At 40.1% G+C, this 22,725-nt stretch overlaps 1 protein-coding gene across 4 annotated transcripts in view; it reads left to right on the forward strand.

Annotated features, from left to right (window-relative positions):
* rfx2 (regulatory factor X, 2 (influences HLA class II expression)) overlaps positions 1-22,725 on the forward strand; it is a 221,387-nt gene that overhangs the window by 144,067 nt on the left and 54,595 nt on the right. For all 4 annotated transcript variants that reach the window (XM_072244689.1, XM_072244688.1, XM_072244691.1 and 1 more), the window contains one exon: positions 9,874-9,992. In XM_072244689.1, coding sequence (XP_072100790.1) covers positions 9,874-9,992 — 119 coding nt within the window. The remainder of the gene's footprint in view (positions 1-9,873; positions 9,993-22,725) is intronic.

A 22,725-nucleotide genomic window follows, 5' to 3' on the forward strand; every position in this document is an offset into this window, starting at 1 on the left:
AAGATGCAGTAAACATCTTTGTTTTGTATGCCATCCATACAAATAATTTCAAAAACATACATGCATCAGATAGTTCAAAGCAAAAGCAGTAACAGAATAAAATGTTACAGTTACAGAACAAGTGCAGTGCAGATAGAAGATGAGATATAAGGGCCACAGTGAGGTCAAGAGTCCATTTTTATTGTACACAGGATAGAAACTGTTCTTGAACCTGGTGGTGTTTTTTATCAAGCTTTTGGATCTTCTGCCCGATGGAAGGGAGGAGAATAGAGAATTATGGGGTGGGAGAGGGCATTAATTATATTTGCTGTTTTCCTAAGTCAATGAGAAATGTAGACAGAGTCTGTGGAGGGGAGACTAGTTTCCATGATGTGCTGAGCTATGTCCACAACTCTGCGCAATTGTTGGGCAGAGCAGTTGCCATACCAAGCTATGGTGTATCTGGATAGGACATTTCCTTCACTCATCCCTGGAACAGCTGGACAGCAAAGATGCATACATCAGATGCTCTTTATCAGCTACATCTTAGCATTCAATACTATCATCCTCAAAATTAATCAAGACCTTGGCCTCAATTCCTCCTTGTGCAATTGGATCCTCGATTTCCTTACTTGCAGACCTTAGTCAGTTCAGATTGGCATTAACATCTCCTCCACAATCTCCATCAGCACAGGTGCACCGCAAGACTGTGTGCTTAGCCCCCCTGCTCTACTTTTGTTACACTTATGATTGTGTGGCTAAGCACAGCTTCAATGCAATATTCAAGTTTGCTGGCAATACCACTGTCATAAGCTGAATCAAAGGTGGTGTCCAATCAGTATATAGAAGGGGGATTGAAAATCTGGCTGAGTGATGCATAACAACGGCCATTTACTCAATGTCAGCAAGACCAAGGAGCTGATTTTTGAATTCAGGAGGAGGAAATCAGAGGTCCATGAGCCTGGCCTCACTGGGTGATCAGAGATGGAGAGGGTCAGCAACTTTAAATTCCTCGGTGTTGTGCTTTCAGAGGAACTGGCCTGGGCCCAGCTCATAAGTGCAATTACAAAGACAATTACAATGAGAACAAATGAAATTACTCAAGTGCAATCCGCAAAGCAAACAGCATTACGAAGGACCCCACGCACCCTTCATAGAAACTCTTCTTCCTCCTGCCATCAGGCAAAAGGCACCGAGGCATTCGGGCTCTCACGACCAGATTATGTAACAGTTTCTTCCCCCAAGCCATCAGACTCCTCAATACCCAGAGCCTGGACTGACACCAACCTACTGCCCTCTACTGTGCCTATTGTCTCGTTTATTATTTATTGTAATGCCTGCACTGTTTGTGCACTTTATGCAGTCTTGGGTAGGTCTGTAGTCTGGTGTAGTTTTTGTGTTGTTTTACGTAGTTCAGTGTAGTTTTTGTATTGTTTCATGTAGCACCATCATCCTGAAAAACATTGTCTTGTTTTTACTGTGTACTGTACCAGCAGTTATGGTCGAAATGACAATAAAAAGTGACTTGACTTGACTTGAAAGCACAACAGCGCCTGTATTTCCTTAGCAGCTTGCAAAGATTTGGTATGACATCTAAAACTTTGGCAAACTTCTATAGATGTGTTGTGGAGACTATATTGACTGGCTGCATCATAGCCTGGTATAGGAACACCAATGCCCTTGAATGAAAAATCCCACAAAAAGTAATGGATGTAGCCCAGTCCATTACGGCTTAAACTCTCACCCATCATTGAGCAAACCTGCACATGGCATTGTCGCAGGAGAGCAGTATCCATCATAAGGGACCCCACCACCTCTGTTCTCGCTGCTGCCATCTGGAGGAAGGTACAGGAGCCTCAGGACTTACATTCAGAAGTTATTACCCCTCAGCCATCAGGCTCTTGAACTAAAGGGGATAACTTCACTCAGCTTCATTTGCTCCATCACTGAAATGTTCCCACAACCTACGGGCTCACTTTCAAGTACTCTTCACCTCATGTTCTCGATATTTATTGCTTGCTTGCTTATTTATTTATTTATTTATCTAATATCTATCTTTCTTTCTTTTTGTATTTGCACAGTTTGTTGTCTTTTGCACACTGCTTGTACACCCAGATGGTGCTGTCTTTCATTGATTCTATAAAGGATATTGGGTTTATTCATTATCTCAGGGTATATAGGGTAATACACATGTACTTGGACAATAATTTTACTTGAGCATTTTTCTGGTGAAGTAGAGGCACTGACCTTGGACATAGTCTATTCATGGTTGGGCAGGCTCTTAGTTATGATTATGCCTAGGAACTTGAAGCTATCTACCATTTCCTCAGCATCCTCAGTGCTTAACAACTACTTAATTTATCTGACACCTTAGATCAGGGTTTCCTAACGTGGGGTCGAAAGACCCCTCAGTTAGTGGCAAGGGTCCATGGCATAAAAAGGGTTTGGAACCCCTTTATCCCTAGATGGAATAAAGCATTTAATAAGAACATTAAGAAACAAAATTTGATACTAAGTCATTTAAGAATCTAGTGAGACAAATGAGTAAAAGTTTCAATGAAGAATTAAGCATTTATTGAGTTCCTTAAAGTAAGAGCAAATGAGAGGAGATGTTTAGTAAAGGATTTCAAGAGCAATAGGGTTTGAAATTGAAAGCTACCACTGTTGCACAGCTGCCCAGTACATTAGAAGTTTGCTTAACAAGCCTTAAATTGGATGAGTTTAATATTTGAAGATATGGGACAAATGAAGGTTACAGAGATAATGAGAAGTAAATATGATAGGAAAGAGTTGAAAAGAGGGATGGGAACTGTAAAATCAAGGTGTTAGTGTAAATTCATGAGCACATAACTAGTGCAGGTTAAGACTCAAACTAGGGTCAAGTTTATGGAGCTGTGAATGGGTGATGACAACCAGAACTATGTTGAAATAGTTAAAGCCTACAGTTTGTGGATGACAGCTGGTCAGAGTTGTTGCTTCATAGCCTAAGCAACTTGACCCTCTGACTTTGGTTGCATTCTATATGGAGTTTGCATGTTCTCTTTGTAGCCACCTGGGTTTCTTCAGGTGTTCTTGTTTCTTCCCATGGCCCAGAGACACCAGTTAGTAGATTAACTAGTTGCTATAAATTTCTGCTGTAGGTGAGCGGTAGAATCTGGGGGAGCGTTCACAGGAATATAGGGAGAGTGAAATGGGATTGGTGTAGATGGCTGGTTACTGTTTATTGCAACTTGGTCTAACGCTCATTTTGTGGGGATATTAGTCAGAAACAGCCTGCTTGAGTTTCAGAAAGCTGCCAAGGTGTGGAATGGAGTCAGTGACTAGGGAATAGGATTTGTTAAAGGGAACCAACATTGATTCTGTCCTTTCAATATCTTATGGAGTAAATCTCTATTTACTTTGTACTAATTGGTCAACTAGCTGACTATAAGTGAGAAAACAGGAAATGTTTTTTGATAATGTTGCAGAGATGCAGAGTCTGGCTGACAGGAGAGGGCATTCTATGTTTTATTTCAGATCTCCAGCATCTGCAGTTTTTTTGCTTTTTCGAAAGGAAGCCAAGTGTTATCAATGGATCCAGGGCTGGAGAGCAGTTTTGGCAAATGAGAGCAGAACTGTAAATCCCCATGGACCACACAGACAGGGAGGTGAATGGCTAAACCAGTTTTCCAACACTTCCAAGACTGCATCCCTCAGACCAGAGGAGCAGAGATAATAATGACTATGGTGAGATAGTTTTAACAGAAACAGGGGAATCAAAGGTAGGGGGTGGGTGGGTAAGTGAGTGACCTTGCAGTTCAGTAGCATTAGAAATGAGTGCCAATGGCTAGCCAGTGGAGATTTCAGACGTGGGAAGTGGAGTTGCGAACCTGAATGGGCATGTGGATGGAGCATAAAACAAAACCTCTCTACACTAGTCCCATTTTACGGCATTAGGCTCTTACTGCTCTGCACCATTCCAGTCTAAGTACCTGTCTAAATACCTTTTAAATGTTCATGTCTGCCTTTACAGCCACTTCTAGCAGCTCATTCCAGATAACCTCCACGCTCAGTGTTTAACACACTCTCAGGTTGCCTTTACTCCAATCTGACCTTAAACCTGTGTCCTCTAGTTCTAGCCTGTGCTAGCCTGGGGGAAAAGATTTTATATCTTATCTATGATTCCTCATAATCTTATAAACCTCTAAGATAAACATCATACTCAGCCTCATACTTTCCAGTGACAGTAAACCCAGCCCTCCATTCTAGGTAACATCCTGGTGAATCTCTTCTGCACTTTATTGCTACCACATCCTTCCTGAACTATACAGAATATTCCAAGTGCAGTCTAACCAATATTTTGCTCATGATGTCTCTTACACACTTTTCACTCCCCTATCCACCTGTGTCATCACTTCCAGGCAGCTGTGGACTTGCACCCCAAGGTCTCTCCGTACATTAACACTGAAGGTGCTGCCATTTTCTCTGTATGTCCTACTGGTCAACTTTCCACACACCATTAACCTCACTCTTGTCTGGATTAAATTCCATGTGCTACCACCCCACCCAGTTTCTGGATAATCTATCTCCCTCTGTATCTTTAAATAGTCCTCTTCAATGTCTATAACTCCAGCAATATACATGTCTGTAAACTTATTTTTCAGATACCTACATTTTCATCCAGTTCATGTACATACATATTATAAATAACAAAGGTCTCAGCACTGATTCAAGATTGTTTAATGTAATTTCCAGTACACAAGTGTGAAGGAGAACAAAATAATTATTACTCTAGATCCGATGCAGCACAAACAATACAATAGGATAAAGAGCACAATAATAAAAACGCAATAAATATAAATACATAAGATAGCTTACATACATTGATTGTATTTCTATAAAGTGATGCTAGGCACAGGACTGTCTGTATATAAAGTGACCCTGACAGAAAATGATAAAATAGTGATGGTGGAATGTGTGGAGGGATGGATTAATAGGTGGAGGTGTTGAACAGCTTTACCGCTTTGGGAAAGTAACTTTTTTTGAGTCTGTTGCTGACGTGGATGTTATGTAGCCTCCTCCCTGATGGGAATCCCTGTTGTACACCACTTGTTATGATATTCTAGTTATGAAATCGCCCATATACAGCTAAGCCAATTTGAGATCCAGTCTACCAGCATACCTTGGGTTCCTTTCTTAAAGCCTCCCGTTTGAGCCTTATCACTATAAGCCTGGAAACTACAAGGGGACATTAGTTTCCATTCTTCTGGTATCTCACTTGTGGCCAGTAAAGATGTAAAATTCTCCGTCAAAGCCCCGGCAAGTGTCTCTCTTACTTTCCATAGCATCATGGGACAGATTCCGAGCATCCCTGTGGTTTTATCCATCTTAATGTGCTCCAATATTTCTAACACCTCCTCATTCTTGATACAAACAGGCTCCAGATTATGATTGTACCTCTCCCTAAGCACTCCAACCTCCACATTCTTTGGCATAGTGAATACCAATGAGAAGCATTAGTTCAGGGCCTTATTCATATTTGCTGTTTCACACAGAGATTAGTCCTTTGGTCTGTGAGAAGACCTACTCTTTTCTTAACTGCACTCTTGATTCTAATATACATAGCAGGTTTTAGGATTCTCCTTTATCCTATTTGCCAAGTTCATTTCATGGTTTCTGTTATATATTTAATATTTAAGTAATATTTGGGTAATCTTTGTGTGTGTGTGTGTGTGTGTGTGTGTGTGTGTGTGTGTGTGTGTGTGTGTGTGTGTATTTATATATATATATATCTTGATTAAGCATTCTTGTTCATTTAAATAATTACAGGTTATATGTATAAATATATGATTTGCATACATCATCACACTACCACATGCCTCACCTAAAGTAGGCATGAAGTTAGACCGCCATTCTTGGGCTCTCGTATCTTCCTTTGAATTAGTTTAATAGTTTGAAGTTACAAAACATAACGTTGGTGACAAGACATTCTTAAAATGAACTTTAGGCAGCTATTAATTTGCTGAAGCACAGTGAAATGTTCGAACTCAAAAAAAAGTTTAAAAAAAACACAACTCAGCACATGCAGAGGTGATCTTTGGAAGGGAAGACACGGTTGAGCTTGTTTTTTTTTAAAAAAAGGCAGTAGATGGAAGAACTCGCAGGTTCATAAAAGAGTGAGTGCCGGGTGATAATAATCATTCATAAAAACAGAAATGGCTGGCTACATTGGAAAGATTGCTGAGTTTGATTACACAACAGGTAACTGGCTCATGTATACTGAGCTAATTCAACAATATTTTAAAGCAAATGAAATAGCCAATGAGAAACAAATACCTACTTTGCTGAGTGGTTTGGGTTAAAGGCATACAGTTTGCTTCAAAGTTTGACTGCTCCAACCTAACCATCAGAAATGAGCTTTGCTACTATTGTAAAAATGATACAGCAACATCTAGAACCAAAGCCATTGTTGATTGCAGAATGCCTTGGGTTTAATAAGCGGAATCAAAAAGAAAGGGAGGCTATTTCAGCACAAGTGGTTGAATTCAAGAAGTTGTCTCAGCGTTGTCAGTTCGATAATGGTCTTAATGATACACTAAGAGATCATTTGTTTTGTGCAACCTTACAAGAAAACATTCAAAAACTGTTCCTAACTGAAGCATAACTTACAATTAAATAGAGCAGTTGAAATAGCTGTATCAATGGAAACATCAGACAGAGTTGCAATTGAGTCGTAGTCAGAAGTGAAAGGGAGTGTGAACAAAAGTACAACATTTCAACAGAAACCAGTCTGGCTGAACAGAGTGTGTTACCATTGTGGCACATACCGGAGCATGTCAGGCAATCAAAACTAAATGGACTGTTCTGGGAAGAGAAAAAGCTTAAAAGTTAAGTTGCAGTTTCAAAAACAGCACTAGTCTGCATGCTGTTGATGAAAATTCTGATAATAATGAAAGAGGCACAGGACAGTGTAGCATTAAGAATTACAGTGTGAAAGTTAACAGTAGACAAGCAATATGGCAGAAGTTAAAAGCAAATTAAAATGGAATTAGACATTGGTTCAGCTGTTTCAGTCATTCTACAAAATGTGTTTGAATGGCATTACAAAGATACTGAACTGAAACTTGCAGATATCCAACTAAGAATTTATACTGGAGAAAAAAATAACATGACATTTGTAATAGTGAAATACAACAACCAACCAGCCACATTGGGTAAAACGTGACTGGCTGAAACAACTACAACTTGATTGGAGATCCATCCACCATTTGCATGCTGCATCCCCTGCAATGAAGCCAACTGAAAACAAATTAAGAAAGGTACTGGATGCTGGATGGTGCCATAACCATTCCCCACCAGAGTGCAAACAGGCATAGGTGACGAGCTCTGTGCCTCTGGTTGGAAAGCATACTGGACCAAGGAAGGAGCATGCTGCTCAGAAGAATCATGAAAGTGTCGCAAGCAGTGATTCGACTGTAGCAGTTTTTGTAGGCAACATTGAATGCTCCTGAGATGTTAGTCGGCAATTATTTGCGAAATGTAGCTTGGCTTGAAGCTGGAAGAGTGCTTAAGGAGCTACAGGAAAGCATTCATCTTTTGTGAGTATAAAGAACCAGAATCTACTCCGTGTACATTAAGGTTATTGCATGAACTACAAGTAGGAAGCAAAAAGCTGCTTGTAACAGTAGGTGCAAAGACCAGAGTCCAGTTGGATGAACGGAAGGCCAAAAAGAAAAGAATCAGTAGAAATACAAAAACAGAGGATTCATCAGATAGTGTTGTGGATGAGGCAACCAAGAGGGAATATCAGATCGTAAAGAGAGCAATAGAATAATTAATAAGAGAATACTCCAGTGAATTAAATGCACCTTCCGAAGATCAAAATACACAAACTAGAAGAAGAAGGGTGGTACTGCTGTCAGAACCATTTCCTGCAGTTTCAGAGTCAACTCCTACAATTACCACTGAGGAGGCCCCAGAACCTGAGATTGTTTTCACAGCCACAAGTCTCACCTGACGGTGATTCCCCTTGTTAGGAAAGACATTATCCTCCAAGAATATGAAATCCTCCACAGTGATTAAATCTTTAGGCCTGAGTGAGGCAATTTAAAATTTGCTATACTGTATGTCTATATATAGTAGTAGTGTTATATAATATACTGTGTATGTAGTTGTGATGCATTGTAATTTATAGTTAAGTAGGGAAGTGTGTTGTGTATTTAATATTTAAGTAATATTTGAATAATTTTGTAAATATATTGTTTGATTAAGCATTCTTGTTCATTGAAATAATTCACTTTGGGTTATATTATAAAAACGTGAAGTGCATATGTCATCAAGCTACCACATGATGCATGCATGCTTCGCTTAAAGTAAACACGAAGTTAGACCTGCACTCCCAGACTCCCTTGCCTTCATTTAAGTTAGTTTAATGTTTTGAAGTTACTAACCACAACTGTCCCTTTTTGCCATCCTGACTTGTTTAAGTTGTCTCCTATATCCCCTGTAAGCCCCATCGACTCACCCAATGCCAATTTCCTATATCCAACATGCCCTTTTTCCCCTTATCAAACCTTCAATATCCTTTGTTAACCAGAGTTCCCTAAACTGACCATCTTTGCTTCCCCACCGTTGAGCACATTTACACAGAACGTTGTCGCAGAAAAGCAGCATCCAACATCTAGGTCATGTGCTCCTCTCGCTGCTGCCGTTAAGGAGAAAGTGCAGGAGCCTCAGGACCATCAGGTTCTTAAATCAGAGGGGATAACTTCACTTGGCCATCACTGAACTGTTCCCTCATCCTATGGGCTCTTCATCTCATGTTGTCGATATTTATTGCTTATTTATTATTATTTCATTTCATTCTCTTTTTGTATTTGTAGTTTGTTGTTTTTTTGCACATTGGTTTTTTGTTTGTCCATCCTATTGGATAATGTCTTTCATTGATTCTATTATGTTTCTTGTATTTACTGTGATTACCCACAAGAAAATGAACCTAAGTATTGGGATAATAAATTTACTTAGAATTTTACCCTCAAATGGATATATTGACTGTATTGAGGAACTTACCTCTTGAAACCATGTAAGAGAAAAGGTTTTGGGGTGGCTGTGAATGGTTTGGGCTTTCAATGTAGCGCGTGGCATTGGAATAGGTGGACAGTGAGTTCCATAATCAGAGCAGCATATAATGGAAGGGAGCATGAAGTCACTAAGGATGACTGAGTGAAGGCTAGATAGGAAAGCAATGGAGATTTCCACTTGAAAAAATACTTGTAGTACATGTAGATGGTAGAGTGCAAGAATTTTAACTAAGAAGAGAGCGATGTTGAAACAGGCTGCAATACACACTTGGCAACATAGGAATAGGCAGACAGACCAAGGTCTGATTTGGTGGTAAGAAAAGCACTGGTGCAAGTTTGGCAGCTGAAACCAGGCGGAAAGGTGTGATTGAGCAGGTTTTTTTAAAATGGCGTAATCCCAATAACTCATCCAAAGTAGAGGCACAGTGAAGTCTGATTCACCGGCTGAGTCTGTAGAATGTGCTTTGGAGGAAAGGAAGTTGCACAGTGATTAATCAATATGGGCATTTGGGTCACAAGGAGCAGCCCTGGTGAAGGAGGACATATTTCAAAGCTAGACAGGCCCTGAGATAGCAGCACAATAGGAAGGCATAGAACTGCTGGACAGTTGAGATAAGGATTAAATTGGAGTTGTAGAATTCAAGACAATAGCTTCTGATGAAAGGTCATTGACTGTGAAAAGCTTCAAAGGACTAAACAGAAAAATGATTAAAAAAAATCTAAAACAAGTGTTGGGCTTGTAAACACAAAAATAAATGGGCATACAAAATTCAAGTAACATAGGACTACGCATGCAAAATTTACTTATAGATTTGTTTAACGTTGCTCCCATTAGACGTGACTCGTGCACTGCCAGAGTTCGTTGATGCAGAGATTGGTGATTCTCCATTGCCAGAGAATATCACAATGAATGAAGTGAAGACATTGCAGGTTTTGTACAGGGAGCATTGTGAGGTAAGTTTTTCTGGAAGTTACTAGGGTGTAGGAGAGATGGATGGTTGAATTAACCAATCAAATTATGAGGTTATTTCATAATTAGTGCAGGCTCTGACAGTTGTGTTCCATGCTGTATTATGCCTGCCTTCCTTTGAATGTATTGGGGTTCTGGTGAATCTTGTATTAATTAATTCTTGAGTATTCTTGCATTCCTAGGTAATGTCATGTGGCAAATTGCCTCGATGATATGATACTGTAATAAAAAATGTTGCCAGGCCCAAATCTAAACTTTACTTTGATATTCAGTTTTATTCCATATTCCAATATTTGGATAATCCAGTTTATTTCTTAAGAGCATCACAAATCATTTGAGCTTATTTGATCTTCATGTACAGGGTACATTACGTTGATATCTGCTTTCTTATACATGTAAATATGGATGGAGATTTTTGACAGTTTGATGGAGGAAGTCATCCTATGACTGTGAAAGGGTAGTTTCTTCCTTTGTGTTATGAACATTTACGTCAGCAAGACAGGTCAACAATGATAAATGTTGATTGCAGTGCATTCTAAACAATTGAAAAAAGTATTTCCATCAGTGAAGACTGGAATTCAAAAATATATATGAGTATCAGACTGACCTTTCAAAAATGAGCTGGTGAGGCTGTACTTGTGCTTTTCTTTGTTTTTATATATGAGAATTTAAATACAATGGCTTAAGGAGCCAGTTAGGTTTATACTACTAATTTATGCGTAAATTCTTCATAGCTCATAATAGGTGATTATATAAAGCTTTTAAGAGTGCCTGTCATTGATAGATTCCTTGCCTCCACACCCTAATTCTGTGCACTCTGGAATGCTAAAATCAATAGATACTAAAATAATACTGAAAATTAAACCTCAATTTCCCTCAACCCTGGAACATTTAGTGAAGATACATACATCATGATGCTCTTCATAGACTACAGCTCGCCATTCAGTACTAGCACCCCCATGGAACTGATCAATAAGCTTCAAGACCTTGGCTTCAATACTTCTTACGCAATTGGAGCCTCGATTCCCTCCCCAGTCAGTTAGGATCAACAGAAACATTTCCTCCACAATCTCCATCAACATAGGTACACTACAAGGCTGTGTTCTTAGCCTCTGCACTACTCTTTATACTTATGATTGTGAGGTGAAGCACAGCTCCAATACAATATTTAAGTTTGCTCTTGACACCACTGTCATTGGCCAAATCAAAAGTGGTGATGAATCAACATATACACTAGGAGGGAGATCGAAAATCTGGCTGAGTGGTGCCATAACAACCTCTTATTCAGTGTCAGCAAGACGAAGGAGCTTCAGGACTTCAGGAGTTTGAAACTGGAGGTTCATGAGTCAGTCCTCATTAGGGGATCAGAGGTGCAGTGGGTCAGCAACTTTAAATTCCTTGGTGTTATCATTTCAGAGGATCTGCCTTGGTTCCAACACACAAGTGCCGTAACGAAGAAAGCACGGCAGTCCCTCTACTTCCTCAGGAGTTTGCAAAGATTTGACATGCTGTCTAAAACTTTGACAGACTTCTGTAGATGGCAGGAGATTGGGGCTGACAAGAAATTTGATCAGCCACGATGAAATGCAAGAGCAGACTCGATGGGCCAAATGGCTTAATTCTGGTCCTATATCTTTTGGTCTTATGTGTGATGGAGAGTATGAACTGATTGCATGGAAGTTGCTGGTATGGAAACACCAATGCCCTTGAGCGGAAAACCCTGCAAAAGGTGGTGGATATGGGCCAGTCCATCATGGGTAAAGGCCTTCACACAATTAAGCAAATCTACACAGAGCATTGTCAGGATCAGTGTTTACCCCTCAACCAGAGGGGACAACTTCACTCAACTTCATTTGCCCCATCACTGAAATGTTCACACAGCCTATGGACTGACTTTTAAGGACTCTTGATATTTTTTGCTTATTTAATAGTTATTTTTGTACTTACATAGTTTGTCTTTTTCATGTTGGTTGTTTGACCTACCAGTTGGGGGCGGTCTTTCATTGATTCTATATGTTTCTTAGATTTACTGTGTATGCCTGTAAGAAATTGAATCTCAGAGTTGTATATGGTGATATATAGGTACTTTAATATTTACTTTAAGCTTTAAGCTTTGATTTATATTGAAGTAATTACAAAGTTGTATATCAGGGAGAGAGAAAACCAGAGTCAACACCAGTGTCCTTTTATGAGATCCCTTGTTTCTTTATTTCTAAGCACATAAACCTAAACCTTAACTGTGTATTTCTTTCTACAGTATTGTCTGATCAGCTCACTTACAACATTTTAATTTCAGATTTGTGGTATCCTCAGTATTTTGTTCTTCTGTGATACTGTTCACATTTAGTTTTAGCTCATGGTCTACATCATAACATACAGGAAAAGAGATTGGGAAGAATTATAACCAATCGAAGAGAAGTAAGTTCTCTCTATTAACATATTCACTTTCATTTTCATTTTAAAATCTTTTTTATTGATTATTATTGAAAATCAACAACAAAGAAAAATGCATCAAGATAATCAAGACAACATATCCACATGTAAAATAAGAGTTAAACTATCAATCAAACTGAATAATATATCTATAATAATAAAAAAAAACAAAATGTTAAAGCTATTTTTTTGGGAAAAGGAAAGAAGGAAAAAAGAACCTCTACTAACTAAAATTTAAAAAACCCCGATAACAAAAAAAACGGGGAAAAAACCCATTTGGAGCACAAACCCGGAGCTATACGCCATACAAGCTTCCATTAAAAAAGACATCATTCTGCCAATCAATCCATATAGCCAAGCATCAGAAAAGGACCATCTTAATTAACTCAAATCAAATGATTTAATGGGCAAAAGACCCCCATCTTTTCTCGAAGTCAAATCTAGGATCGGAAGTTCGACTTCTAATTTTTTCCAAACTAAGACATAACATCACCTGAGAGAACCATTGTATTGAAGTGGGAGCAGAGGCATCTTTCCATTTTAATAAAATAGCCCTTCTAGCCAATAATGCAATTACGTGTTGATCTGATATAGAAATACCATGAAGATATTGAGGAATTATACCAAACAAAACTGTCAGTTTATTAGGTTGTAAATTGATTTTTAAAGCTTTAGAAATTGTAGAAAAAATAGATTTCCAAAACTGTTTCAATACAGAACACGACCAAAACATATGTGTCAATGTAGCTATCTCAGTTTTACATCTATCACACTGACTATTTACATTAGGAAATATTTTAGACAATCTCTCCTTTGTCAAATAATAATGATGTACAATTTTAAATTGAATTAGAGAATGACTGAAACAAATCGAAGAAGAGTTGACCAACTTCAAAATTCGCAACCAATCCTCTGTTATCAAGGTCATGTTAAGCTCTCTTTCCCAATTTTGCTTAATCTTAAGTAAAGAATAGTTATCCTGTTGTAATAGTAAATTATAAATTTTCCCAATAAAACCTTTCACTAAAAGGTTCATTTTAAAAATAATGTCTAACAGGTCAGAATCTTGTATATATGGAAAATTACTTAAATATTCTTGTAAGAAGTGTCTGACCTGAAGATATTGCAAAAAATGTGAATATGAAAGGGAATATTTAGTTACTAATTTCTCAAAGGACATCAATCGGCCTTCTTGAAACAAATCCATAAAAGAAAAAATTCATTTATTCCTCCAGAGAGAAAAGATAGGATCACTAAGTGAAGGTTTAAATAAATAGTTTCGATAAATTAAACTAAAAAGGTTAAATTTTTTAAGATATAAAAGACTTAGGAAACTGGTACCAGATTCGTAATGACTGCTTAATCATAGGATTTATATTTAAAATAGAAATTTTGGCTAATTGTACAGGTAAAGGAGCTCCTAGTAACGAAGTTAAACAAAATTGTTTCACAATTTTCAATTCCAGATCAACCCATGGTGGTCGTTCCTTTTTATCGGTCCAATATAACCAAGAACACGCATAACGTATATTAACCGCCCAATATTCTTTTTTTTTATAATTTATTTTTATTGAAGGAATGACACAATACAGAATATATAATGGATTACATTTTCCTCTATTGTGCTTCAGTATCGTACCCCCAAAACAAACCTCCCCCCACCCGCCCTCCCCGAACATATCATGGCATCTAATATGTTTACAACACAACAATTCACAAATACAAGTATGGACATTTCACAACCATACCCCCACACTACTTCAAGACGATGGCTCACACACATCTGCAACATGTCAGATGATCCAAAATACACTCATATTTACAATTCATCAACCACCCTGTGAGGTAAATTATAAGCGTGTTAAATGGGAGGCAACTTCCCAAGTACAATCAAATGCCCTCAACTAGTAGGTAATTCCTTAAGACTCCCAAAATGTGATAAGAAAGGTCCCCATTTCGAATAGAACTTTTTCACAGACCCCCTCAAAGTGAATTTAATCTTTTCTAATTTCAGAAAAAACATTACATCTTCTAACCAAGTAGCAGCAGTTGGGGGTGGTGGCAGATTTCCAAACCAGCAAAACTCTCCTACGGGCCAATAGCGATGTAAATGCAATGATATCCGACTGGCTTGCATTTAAACCCAAATCATCATCTGCCACACCAAATACAGTTATAAGCGGGCAAGGTCTCAGTGTCACCCCCACAACCTCACTGATAATTTTAAAAACCAGTGCCCAATAGCCATCAAGCCGAGGGCATGACCAAAATGCATGTACTAAACCAGCCGGAGAGAAGGAACACCTGTCACAGACAGCGTCTGTCCCAGGGTATATGTCTGCAAGTCTGGCTTTACTTAAATGTACCCTGTGTAAAACTTTAAATTGTATGAGCCCCAGTCTAGCACATGATGATGAGAAATGAACCCTATTCAATACTTTTGCCCAATATTCCTCCGCCAGATCCATACCGAGGTCATCCTCCCACCTATTCTTAGTTTTGTTTAGATCTTGAACTCCCAAAGACATCAGCTGAGAGTATAGTTCAGAGATCAGCCCCTTATTGTTAAAGCTAAGAGTGAGTTTTTCCCATAACATAGCAGGTGGTAGAACAGGAAAAGAGGGAAATTTTTCCTTGACAAAGTGGCGAATCTGCAGGTATTTTAAAAAAATGATTATGCGGAAGGCCATACTTACCGCGCAGGTTATCAAAATTATCAAATATGTTATCAGTATACAAATCCTTAATGCGCATAAGACTGTTCAAACCCCATTGTCTGAAAGCTGAATCGAATGTGGAGGGAGGAAATAAATGCTTTTTTATGAATGGGGCCCAAAACTGAAGCTGATATGAACTTATAGTGGCAGCGAAATTGATTAAAAATTTTGAGGGTGGGGAGCACGACCGGGTTAGATGTGAATTGAGAGGATTTCAATGGTAAGGAAGAATTCACCAAAGCTGGGAGAGACGAGGAGTGGCAAGACTGTGACTCAAGCAGGCACCAGATTATATCTGGCCGGTGAAGCCAAAATAATACTTTTTGAATGTTCGATGTCCAGTAATAATGAATAAAGCTGGGAAGACCCATTCCACCTACGTCACGACCTCTTTGGAGAGTGTGCTTATTAACCCTTGGGACCTTATTTTCCCAAATAAAGGAGGTTATAGCTTGGTCCCAATAATATATTCTTAAATTAGGCAAAGTAAGACCTCCATCCTTTTTTAATTTTTGTAAATGACATTTTCCAATCCTTGGTCTTTTATTATTCCAAACAAAAGATGAAATAATAGAGTCAACCTGATCAAAAAACTTAGTTGAAAACTTTTAACTTAGTTAAAAAAATAGGAATATTTTGAAATACATATAAAAATTTTGGTAAAATCATCATTTTAACTGCATGAATTCCACCAACTAATGAAAATGTAAGTGGATTCCATCTAGAAAAAAATTGCTTCATAAAATCCACTAAGGGAACTAAATTAGCTCTATAAAGGTCTCCATAGTTTTTAGTAATGATAATACCTAAATATTTAAAAGAATCCGTAACTTTAAAAGGAATGTCATCATATATAGAAGCAGAATCATTTAAAGGAAATAATTCACTTTTATGCAGGTTTAATTTGTATCCTGAAAACAATCCAAATTCATTTAATAATTTCAATAAACTAGGAATCGATTCTTCAGGATTCGAAACATCAACCAAAAGATCATCCGAATAAAGGGAAATCTTATGAATAGTCCCATTTATAGAAATTCCTTCAATATTTTTAGCTTCACGAAGTGCAGTAGCCAAAGGTTCAAACATCAAATTAAATAACAAAGGGCTTAACGGACATCCTTGTTTCGTACCCCGCGAAAGTAGGAGAAAGGGGGAGCTACAGTTACTAGTAATAACAGTGGCAATAGGGCTTTTATATATCAATCTAATCCATTTATTAAAATTAGTACCAGAGCCAAATTTCTCTAAAACTTTAAATAGACATTTCCATTCAACTCTATCAAATGCCTTTTCAGCATCTGGAGAAACAACACACTGGGGAGTCTTAAAGAAGGATAAGTATATAACATTTAACAGTCTCCGAGTGTTAGAAAAGGAACAACGGCCTTTTATAAAACTAGTTTGATCCTGAGAAATAATTTTAGCTAGTATATTCTCCATCCGATTAGCCATTATTTTTGAAAGAATTTTAGCATCCACATTTAATAATGAAAAAGGTCTATATGAAGCACAATCAGTAGGGTCTTATCTTTCTTAAGAATTAAAGAAATAGAAGCTTCATAAAATGTGGAAGGTAACTCTCCTAGCAGAAAAGAATCTTTAAGCATTTCCAACATATAAGGAGTAAGCAAATCTTCAATTTTTTTTATAAAATCCTACAGAAAAACCATCCAATCCAGGAGCTTTACCAGATTGCATTGAAAGAATAGCTTTCTGAATTTCTCTTTCAGTAAAAGGAGCATCAAGAATTTGCTGATCTTCAACAGATATTATAGGAAAATCAATCTTTTGTAAAAAGGCATACATACTAGAAGGTTCAGCTGGAAACTGAGATTTATAGAGTTCACTATAACAGTCTTGAAAAATTTTATTAGTATCTTCATAATTACAAACTAAACTACTATCTCCCTTACGATTTTTTAAAATTTGTCTTTTAGCTCTAACTGCTTTTAAGTTGAGATGTTAATAGCTTGTTACTTTGAGGCATCACATCTTAAGAATATCCTTAATGGTGGGTAGGATTGTGTTTGTGATAAAGCTAACTGAGTCTGCAACCCTCTGCAGCCCCTTATCCTGTGCATTGGAGCCTTCACACCAGGCTGTGATTCAGTCAATCAGAATGCTGTTCATCTACAGAAATTTGCAGAGTCTTTGACGACATACCAAATCTCCTCAAGTACCTAACAAAGCAAAGCTGCTCATGTGCCTTCTTTGTAATCGCATCAATGTGTTAGGCCCAGGATAGATCCCCTGAAATGTTGACACCAGGAACTTGAAGTGGTGACCTGGTGTGTGTTCTCCTAACTTCCTCTTCCTGAAGTTCACCATCAGTTCTTTGGTTCTGCTGATGTTGAGTCATTTTGCAATGCCACTCAACCAGCCAATCTATTTCATTCCTGTACACCCTCTCACCTCTCCTAGCAATTAAGAAAAGTTATTTTGGGAAAATCTATTTAATTTTTCCATATGGTAAAACACAGAAACATGCCATTCAGCCCATCTAATCCATGCTGAACTATTATTCTGCCTAACACAAAATAATCTGCAGATGCTGGGGTCAAAGCCACACTCAACAACACGCTGGAGAAACTCAGCAGGTCGGGCAGCATCCGTGGAAAAGATCAGTTGACGTTTCGGGCCAGAACCCTTCGTCAGGACTGTAGAGGGAAGGGGCAGAGGCCCTATAAAGAAGGTGGGGGGGAGGGTGGGAAGGAGAAGACTGGTAGGTTCCAGGTGAAAAACCAGTAAGGGGAAAGATAGGTGGGGTCCTAGTCCCATCAACCTGCACTTGGACACCTGCCTTCCATACCCCTCCCATTCATGTATTTATCAGAGACCATGCAAAGAAAACCCATCTGAAATGTTAAACTAGGTAGATCCTGCAGTTAAAAGCTGATGGATAGATCTGTAGAGAATTCTCAGTTTTGATTCAGTGATTGGTGTGACCTTCTGCGACTGCTAGCCATAGGCCCTGGGCACCCTACACTGTGCCATAGGGTCAATTGACAGTGTAAGCTTGCAGAATTTTTTCCCCCAATAAGATGGCAGCACACATGTTTGCTATGGGCTCTCCGGGTCAAAATAAAGGTCTAATTGCTCGTTTACATCCTTTTATGATGGCAAGCTACTGCTGCATGTTGAGAGCGTCAAGTATTGCAGGTCCACCCCGTTAGTGAGTTGCTCAGTAATGGAGGATCGGGACTTGGTGTGCTACCTGCTATAGGAAGGGGTTGGAGTCAGTGTGCGGAGGCAGTGGGCAGTCTAACAAAAGGTGTGAGTTATTGTCTTGGATATTTTTCTTGTGATCACAAGACCCTGTTGGAAATCCGGTTCACTAGTTCATTGGTGAGACCGACAGTAAGGGAGCTGTGTGGACCAGGCCCTCATGCCATGCGGTTGCCTGTTGCAGTCATCCAGGGAAGGAAACACCGGAGGTGGTGTGGTGTGGCAGGCATCCGTGCTGGGTTGGGAGTTTCCCCCTCCAATCGGTGCCACCCTCCACGGGGTAGAAGACAAGCTGGATTGCGTTCATCTGTGGCACTAGCACATGATGATTGGACTGATGCGGGCTTGTTCTTGCTGATAACATCCATGCATCATCAATCTACAGCACATGTCTTGGGCTGTATTATTTTGTTTATTGTGACTTTATGTTGTTATTGTAATTACATGTGCTATTTGTGCCTTGTGCTGTGTATGACTGTTGGTACTGTGTTTTCACTTTGGTCCTGGAGGAACACTGTTTCATCTGGCTATATTCATGTATGGTTGAATAACAATTAAACTTGAACTTCAGCTTCAGCTTCAGATTTCCCAGCCCTCATATGCACCAGCTTCAACTGGCACACTTCCAAATACTTTTTGAGTGTTACAAAATAACTGGTGTATCTGAGGGCAGGGCCTTAATGGCTGTAATGCAGAGGACACTCTGAGCCTTGCACAGGGTCTTGCTAATCAGCTATAAAATAGTGTGGTCCAAGGGCAGACCACCAGCAATTTCCACAAACTAGGCAGTGATTACAGCTGGAAGCAGATGCTAAAAATGTGGTATTGCCACCATTTTAATTAGCCTAATTACTATCACAATCAGATTTAATATCACCGGCATATGATGTGAAATTTGTTAATTTTACAGTAGTAGTACAATGATATACATGATAAATATAGAGAAAAATAATCTGAGTTGCATTAAATATATATATTCTTATTACATAGTTATGTTAAAATAAGTAATGCAAAATAACAGAAATAAAAAAGTAATGAGGTAGTGTTTATGGGTTCAATGTCCATTTAGGAATCGGATGGCAGAGGGGAAGAAGCTGTTCCTGAATCACTGAGTGTGTGCCTTCAGGCTCCTGTACCTCCTCCCGATAGCAGCACTGTGAAGAGGCCTTGGTGGTGGGGATCCCTGATGATGGACACCGCCATTCTAAGCTAGGGCTTTACTCTCTGGAGAGAAGGAGGATGAGAGGAGACATGATAGAGGTGTACAAGATAATAAGAGGAATAGATAGAGTGGATAGCCAGCGCCTCTTCCCCAGGGCACCACTGCTCAATACAAGAGGACATGGCTTTAAAGTAAGGGGTGGGAAGTTCAAGGGGGATATTAGAGGAAGGTTTTTTACTCAGAGAGTGGGTGGTGCGTGGAATGCACTGCCTGAGTCAGTGGTGGAGGCAGATACACTAGTGAAGTTTAAGAGACAACTAGGCAGGTATATGGAGGAATTTAAGGTGGGGGGTTATATGGGAGGCAGGGTTTGAGGGTCGGCACAACATTGTGGGCCGAAGGCACCAATCCTTGAAGATGTCTCGGATACTATAGAGGCTGGTACCCATGACAGAGCTGACTAATTTTACAGTCTTGGGCCTCATCATCTTCAAAATACATGTGATATCTTTTATACTGAAAAGTAAAAATTTTCTGTGTACAAACATGAAGTCAATTTATTCCGAGTACAGTCACACATTTGTGTGTTTAGTGCACTCCTGTAGATGTGCTTTTCCCCAGCAGGTTTCAAGTATAGAGTTTGGCTGCTGTAGAGTTTTGCTTAGAGTGGCACAGGCCTCCAGTGAAGCAATGTGTGAATTCACATGTTGTTGTGTGAATGAAGTCACTGGAGAAAAGATATGAAAGTGCTTCTTTATTCAACAAAACCAGATACAGCAGGCATCGTATGGAGACGCGTATACTATCTCTGGCGGACAGTATATGATATACTGCGTCCGGTGCTCCCGATGTGGCCTTTTTCTCCGCCAGAGAAAGCAGGATCTCCCAGTGGCCACACATTTTAATTCCACATCCCATTCCCATTCTGACATGTCTATCCATGGCCTCCTCTACTGTAAAGATGAAGCCACACTCAGGTTGGAGGAACAACACTTTATATTCCGTCCGGGTAGCCTCCAACCTGATGGCATGAACATCGACTTCTCTAACTTCCGCTAATGCCCCACCTCCCCCTCGTACCCCATTTGTTACATTTTTATACACACATTCTTTCTCTCACTCTCCTTTTTCTCCCTCTGTCCCTCTGAATATACCTCTTGCCCATCCTCTGGGTCCCCCCCCCCTTGTCTTTCTTCCCGGACCTCTCGTCCCATGATCCTCTCGTATCCCCTTTGCCAATCACCTGTCCAGCTCTTGGCTCCATCCCTCCCACTCCTGTCTTCTTCTATCATTTTGGATCTCCCCCTCCCCCTCCAACTTTCAAATCTCTTACTCACTCTTCCTTCAGTTAGTCTTGACGAAGGGTCTCGGCCTGAAACGTCGACTGCACCTCTTCCTACAGATGCTGCCTGGCCTGCTGCGTTCACCAGCAACTTTTCTCCCTGCTTTTTGGCAGGGGCCCCATGAAGTCCATCTTGATGTTTCCCCAGGGTCCCTTCAGCCATGCTGGTTTGCCATCTGTAGCTTTATGCCCTTACCAGGGTTATGCTGAGCATAATTGATACAACGCAGCAGAATTTCTCATCATCAAGTTCAAGTCAAGTCAAGTCACTTTTCATTGTCATTTCGACCATTACTGCTGGTACAGTACACAGTAAAAACGAGACAGCGTTTTTCAGGACCATGGTGCTACATGAAACAATACAAAAACTACACCGAACTACGTAAAACAACACTAAAACTACACTAGACTACAGACCTACCCAGGACTGCATAAAGTGCACAAACAGTGCAGGCATTACAATAAATAATAAACGAGACAATAGGCACAGTAGAGGGCAGTAGGTTGGTGTCAGTCCAGGCTCTGGGTATTGAGGAGTCTGATGGCTTGATCTTCTCAGCTGACCTCACTATCCGCTGCAGGGTCTTGCGATCCGAGATGGTGCAATTTCCGAACCAGGCAGTGATGCAGCTGCTCAGGATGCTCTCAATACCTCTGTAGAATATGGTGAGGATGGGGGGGGGCGTGGGAGAGGGACTTTCCTCAGCCTTCACAGAAAGTAGAGACGCTGCTGGGCTTTCTTTGCTATGGAGCTGGTGTTGAGGGACCAGGTGAGATTCTCCGCCTGGTGAACACCAAGAAATTTGGTGCTCTTAACGATGTTTATGGAGGAGTCGTCGATGTTCAGCGGAGAGTGGTTGCTCCGTGTCCTCCTGAAGTCAACAACCATCTCTTTTGTTGACATTCACCTCCTCTCTCTATGCTGACTCATCATTCTTGCTGATGAGACCCACCACAGTTGTGTCATCGGTGAACTTGATGATGTGGTTCGAGCTGTGTGTTGCAGCACAGTCGTGGGTCAGCAGAGTGAACAGCAGTGGACTGAGCACACAGCCCTGGGGGGCCCCCGTACTCAGTGTGATGGTGTTGGAGATGCTGCTTCCGATCCAGACTGACTGAGGTCTCCCAGTCAGGAGGTCTAGGATCCAGTTGCAGAGGGAGGTGTTCAGGCCCAGTAGGCTCAGCTTTCCAAGCAGTTTCTGAGGAAAGATTGTGTTGAATGCTGAACTGAAATCTATGAACAGCATTCGAACGTACGCGTCTTTTTTGTCCAGGTGGGTTAGGGCCAGGTGGAGGGTGATGGCAATGGCATCATCTGTTGAAGAGTTGGGACGGTACGCGAAGTGCAGGGGATCCAGTGAGGGGGACAGCAGGGTCTTGATGTGACTCATGACGAGCCTCTCGAAACACTTCATGATGATGGATGTGAGTGCGACGTGTGACGGGATCCTGAATTATCCCTATGAACTGTGCTTTTAAAAGAGAGAGAGAGGGGCGAAGACTGGTGACAGGTTGTTTGGAATTTCTGCAAGGACACTGGCAGCTTCTGAGTACCTGCAGAGAGAGAAGGGGGGACGGCTGGTGTTGAGCACAACAGTATTTAAACCAGCGTAGTTGCATGTTTCACAGGACATGGGTGTGGTGAAGTTACCACTATCCTGTTTCGGTGCCTACGAGGTATTGATCTGTGATTATTAGTGCGTGAAAGAGTGACCCTGTGGAGTCTGCTAGTGTGTCTAACCCTCGGCTGGGTTGGTAGATTATCAATCGAAGACGGTGCTCTTAAGTTGGTCAAGCTTGGCTAACTTGGAAGTTCGGAGGACAACGGGAAGATC

This window comes from Mobula birostris, chromosome 26, assembly GCF_030028105.1.
Source record: "Mobula birostris isolate sMobBir1 chromosome 26, sMobBir1.hap1, whole genome shotgun sequence".
In the NCBI taxonomy this organism is placed as follows: Eukaryota; Metazoa; Chordata; class Chondrichthyes; order Myliobatiformes; family Myliobatidae; genus Mobula; species Mobula birostris.